The 5,936-nt window shown below is 40.6% G+C and overlaps 1 protein-coding gene across 1 annotated transcript in view; it reads left to right on the top strand.

Annotated features, from left to right (window-relative positions):
* Positions 1 to 5,936, top strand: part of ADCY1 (adenylate cyclase 1) — a 255,139-nt gene that overhangs the window by 152,379 nt on the left and 96,824 nt on the right. Inside the window, exons 6-7 of the mRNA XM_019508725.1 lie at positions 3,125 to 3,283; positions 4,791 to 4,932. Of these exons, the coding sequence (XP_019364270.1) occupies positions 3,125 to 3,283; positions 4,791 to 4,932 (301 nt within the window). The remainder of the gene's footprint in view (positions 1 to 3,124; positions 3,284 to 4,790; positions 4,933 to 5,936) is intronic.

Genomic DNA, 5,936 nt, shown 5'->3' on the forward strand with positions numbered 1-5,936 from the left:
GTCTATGCTGGGGTCAGGACTGGAAGGGTCGAAGGGCCAGGGGCCCACTGCGAGGAATGCCCATGAGCTGCAGGCCTGGGGTTCCGGCTGGCCTGGAGGTGGGCCAGGGCTAGTGAGCCGAAGGTCCTGGGGGGACCACACCCATAAGGGGAAGCAGTTCAGGAACCTATGCTGCCCGGTATGAAGGTGGAATAGACCACCTGAGGAGAGGAATCCATGCAGGGTTCAATTAGAAGGATTCTGGGGCCCAGTGTGGGGGCCGGTGATAATGATAACATTGAGATGCCATCTGTGAGGTTTGGGCTACAGTGTAGGGGAAGAATGGAGCCTCAGATAACGTCCCCTGGCATTGGGGCAGAAAATGGGCAGCCTCCCGCTTAATTTCATCATTTAACTAATTAACAAGAAGGCGTGATGGGCGAGAAGGCGGGCGGTTAGCCCAGAAACAGGTGGGCGGGCCACGGTTATATTGGCCCTGAGAAGGCCCCCTGTTACAGGGATTAAACCCACTTTACCCATTTGCCCCATGACAACGTTATAGGCTAGGCTGAGGTGGAGTTCCTCTCCATTCTTGCAGCATAGCTATGCTGCCCTTCAGAGAGAAATGTGTGAGGCTAGAAAGAAAGCATGATTATTGGTCGGATGATTCCCTACACTCTAACCAATCACTGAATAACATGAAACAATAATACAGCCATGACCCAGGATTTCTTCTGCCTAAGTTGCATGTCATCATTTCTGGGCTTATACAGTCACATTCTCTCCCTGGCTGTATAGATTTTTCATTTCTTACTGTAGTGATGAATCTTAAGCTGCAGGGATGGAGAATGCTCCAAGCTAGCCAATACCTAGTGACAAGCCAGAGAGATGGGTTTGAATCTCTTCAACCTGATGGGTGCATTGGATGTTGGTCTTGGGTATCTTTAGTTTATTATATAACTGCCTCTTAAAAGAAAGAATTGGCCAGTCTTCCCTGCCCAAAAGGACTTTCCCATCTAATTCAAGAAAGGAGTTTCAATTATGAATCTCAGTATTTCATTGGCACGTAACCCGGAGGTCAAGCGATGTGTCTGCATTCACGAAAGGGAGGGGTTTTTAGGCATGTTGCTTTCTGTGGTACATCTTGTTGGTTAGCTTAGAGTATGGACAAACATAATGTAGCTTTTAACTGCTCTCAAAAGGGAAAGGGGCCTTCTGCTCAGGTGTGCACATTAATTGGTATGGTACGTATGGTACAGCTGAATGATCCTGTAGCAGTACAGGCTATCCAAATAACAGTACCTTTAACCATAAGTAAAACAGAGTTAAAGTTTGCAGCAGTTTTGCTGCATTTGTATTACTGCTGATCCTTGAAGATATAATTGTTTCATTATAACAGGTGACATCAGTATCCTTGGATAGTGATGATACAGTTATTATCAGGGATCCAGGTTTTCTGTTTACTGCAGAAAAACAGCGATTTCTTCCTTTAAAGGGGACAAATGCTGGAAACTACAGGTTTCCCCTTGCAGGCTTGCTGAGTTCCATCCTGCAAATGGCTGCTTGGGGCTGGAGGGAGTGGGAGGAAGGCGATAACAGGCAGGGGGTGGCACGTGCAGATACACGCGTACACACGTGTGACAGCCAGGCAGCGTGTTGAAGAGCAGATCCTGCAGCTCCCTGCAGGTAAGTCTATGGGGTGGGGGGGAGGGCATAAGTGATGTGTCAGATGGTGATGGGGGGAGCATGTGCCCCCCCAGATTTCTTCACCCATGGAGGGCACAGGCTGCAGCCTGGCAAGACCAGCATGAGCAGCAGGCACATCTGCAGTAGGCCCAAGTGCCTTTAAAAGGCCCTGAGTATGTGCTGCAGTTTGCCTGACTCCAATTTGGGAAGATGACAGGTCAAAGTTAGGTCAAGTGTCGCAACATCTAAGTCCCTTTTTGGAAGCTGTACCTAAAATGACTTGATTAAAATTTCATACAAAGTTTGTAATACAACCGGCAGATTGAATTAATATGATACGACTTCATAGTTTGGTATTTTATCCAAAAGACCATCCACAACCCTCTACTCTACAATACCCCATAAATAAATAGTTCTTCCACATAAGCCTCATGGTCTTTATGTAGGTGAAGTGTAGGATGGGTTTGGGTAAAATTTGGCCCATAACCAAAATCTAGGATAAAGAAGGGTCAAAGTAGAATAAACCATTTCTAATAGAAGAAGGGACTCTAAATCATACTGTCCATTTTAATACTGAGGGGAAAACAATCTCTTTTAATGTTACAGTAAAATGTGTTTGCTTGGTCACATGACAGATAAATATTTAAACTTAATAAAATAGTTTCAACATTTTTCTTTTGATTCTAGCAATCAATTCGCTGTCAGCTCTCGTAGCTGCCTAAGGTAGGTAGATGTTAGGAAACAGGAAAATGTATGATAGAGAAAAATGAATAAATATGTGAGAGAGGAGATAAATCAGCAAATACTGTTATTTTACAGACTCTCTTTTTATCATTTGCATTGCAGGTAGAGTGCATCTTGATCAAATATTAGAGATTCACTGGGACCCTGTTAGCAAATTCTGAAAAGACAGCAGATAAAAAAACTGCCCAGTATATTTTGCAAAACTTTAAATTTGGGCCAGATGCATAAAAAAATGTAGAGAGGCAGACCTACTGGATGAACTACAACCCTATCTCAGATGAACTTGGGAAAAATTGTGGTTTTATGTGGAAATCATATGTAACGTCTCCTTACATTGTACCTTCCTATGCATAAGACTAGGAGAAACATAATTTACTTAATTAAATTTGCTTTGAGGGTCTGGGTTCATTTAAACCTAGAACTCGAAACTAAATTTAGTGCAAAAATAAAAGACTTCTGAGATTTTGATTCAGCAGGGGTAGGGCATGACCAAGTAACTTTTTTATTTAGTCATTTAATCAAGTTTTAGAAGGTTCTAAAAGGTAGGAAGGTAGGATTGTTATCCTAGCAAGGCACCTGTCTTGGATTTTAAAGAGCATCTCTCTGCAGTTTTGAATGTGTATATTAACTGCAATTATTAGATTTTGGAGAACAAAAGATAATAGCGAGCAATACCCTTTTTGACAGAATAATAGTCTGATATTATCTATTGCAGGTCTGTGGCAGAAGCCACGGAAGTGGATCTCAATATGAGAGTTGGATTACACACAGGCAGGGTGCTTTGTGGGGTCCTGGGTCTCCGCAAATGGCAATACGATGTCTGGTCTAATGATGTGACTCTAGCCAATGTAATGGAAGCTGGAGGATTGCCTGGGTAAGTCTCATAACAAGAGCTATAGTTCTCTATGATAGCGGAAATTATTTGTCTGTAGCTGAAGCATGTTGCAAGTCTAATTACTCTTGGAATTGTTAAATGCAGGGTGGTTTCAGGTAAGAACTATGATAGTCTATATTACCTGCAGTTAAAACCTCTGCTGAGTAATATTAGGATTGAATAACATGGGTATTTCTGTTAGTAATGTCTGGAAGAAATAAATGTGAACAACTTTCTATTAAAATGTAAGTGCTCATTGGATACACTTTCCACTAAAAACTGATAGATACAAAAGGTGGTGATGAGAGAATTTCAGTCAGGAACTCTAGCAAGAATTAAAGTCTTGTCTCCATTAAATGGAGTTGCCACAGTGGATTAGACGGGAAGATTTGTCTCTGTGCTTCCAAATCTATAAGGTGGTAATAGTTTAGTATTATCAATCAAAGCCAGATTTCAGTATAAGTCATGCCAGTGCCAGGCAAACAATTACACATGCCTTATGTATAAAAATATTAATATACTACAAATGTAAAGGTACCTGTGCAAGTTATGCATTGGGATGTACACATACAGAGTTAGTAATTTAACTGTGTGTGGGTATATTCAGGTCCTGGAATTTTAAGCACACATTGGTCAGTCCTCAATATTGGTTAGCCACATATGCATGGATACATATATTTATGCATATCAGATTTTTAGAATGAGATCCACTGTATTGAAGGGTAATTGGTTGGATTTTTCACCAAATTCAGTTCTGCTAACCAGAGAGAAGTTTGAACCTGCTAACTATTTTGTGGTCAAGATTTACACTTCTTTGAAAAATAGATGTTTTTGGTAGTTTTAGATTGGTTGGCTTTAGGCATCACAGTCATAGGAATTTGAAAAAAAGATATTCAAAAGAAAGAAATAATCATGGTCTTTTAAACATCTTCTAGGAAGACATAATGTATGTAAGGGTAACAGATACGGGTGACATTTGAAGAAAGTATAAGGGCAGTTGCAGTACAAGCAGAGTAATGGGCAAGAGAAAAGCAGGGTCAGAATTGAGAATACATTTTAGAGTCCCATTCTTCTTGACAACAAAAAATAAAACCACTGAAAAAGAAGAATCCTCAGAAATGACCCAAGAGTCGGATAGTATATGTCAAACAATGCAGCAGTATCTCCAGCAGGTGCTTTAATAAATTCTTATGGTATTAGAATAAATATAAGATACTGCACAGGCCTTCCCATTTCTAAAATCAACACAGCTGCAAGTTGTCAAATACTCTAGTAATTTTAACCTGTTTATAGTACATATTTACTTTTAGGAAATGTAGTTGCTAAAATAGCTCTTCTTTCTTATTGGCTAAGAAAATGTATCTTTTCTACAACAGTCATCTACTTTTTGTACATGCAACTCTCACCCATGTTTGCTTTCTGCACAGGGGTGGATTTCACCAAATTCGAATAGCTCTTAGCTCATGATGTATCATCACATTAAAAAATGTCCTGTCTTTCTCTCTAGGAAAGTTCACATAACAAAGACCACCTTAGAGTGCCTAAATGGTGACTACGAGGTAGAACCAGGGTATGGCCATGAAAGGAATAGTTTCTTGAAGAAGCATAATATTGAAACATTTTTTATTGTGCCATCCCATCGGAGGAAGGTAGGATTCACAAACTGTAGCTTGTTCCATGGTGTAATTTCATAACTTAACCGTATTGTGAATGGGTCTAAAACAGAGGCAGTAGCTATATTCTGTAACTATTAGCAGCTCTTCAAACCTACTGTTAAATAGGTCATTTTATTCTGAATGGGGAAAACATAATTTTGTCTGAACATTTCCTTGAGATCGTGGCCATCTGTGTTTTAAGTAGGAGCAGTCAAAAAAGGAGGAGGTGAATTCCAACCCTGCAATCATGGTATCTAAACAAGGATGTGTTATAGTTGCTTCTGCTTACTGTACTGTCACTTTCTCTTACACGGGCATTTCTGAACATTAAGACTTCCATCTTTGTAGTCTCTTTAACTCTTCTCCTACCTCCACATCTGGACATGTTTATATTCTCATTCTTGCTCTCCTAACCCTTTCTGCAATACCTTATCCTACTAGTGGCCCATTTACCAGAACTGAAGGAGTCCCAAGTGAACAGAAGCAGAAAAAATAGTATTTACAGTCATGCTTTGCCTGCAGCAGAAAAGTGAAATCAACTCAGCGGTGACTAAACTAACATATCCTGTAAAAAGTTGCCATGTGATTTCTGTAGCATAGACTTAGCTATCTAGGTCAGGGAAAAATACAGGAGTTAACCATCCTACTTTATAATGTATCTCTGAATGCACCAGAGATCAGGGTTTGTTAGTCATTCATGCAAGTATAGAATAAATCTTACAAGGGAAACTGAGCAGATATGGTAGTCTCTATCTAACGTGCACATGCTCCCATGCTGTTGCACTGAGATGCTAAAAAGAGACTCATCCTGGCTGCCCTTGCTCATTCCTCTACCTCGGCTGCAGTCCCACAATGACCTCCATGCCTCTATCTCTCTTGCCTCTTCCAGTCTCTCCCCAAATTGGTCCCCACTCATCTTTCCTACCCGTGTTGCTTTTCTCTGTCTCCTTTCTATGCCTGTTTTTCCTTTTTTTCCTTTTTTTTTCTGTACCCACTCC

This window comes from Gavialis gangeticus, unplaced genomic scaffold (assembly GCF_001723915.1).
Source record: "Gavialis gangeticus isolate Ggan-Ray unplaced genomic scaffold, GavGan_comp1, whole genome shotgun sequence".
Taxonomy (NCBI): Eukaryota; Metazoa; Chordata; order Crocodylia; family Gavialidae; genus Gavialis; species Gavialis gangeticus.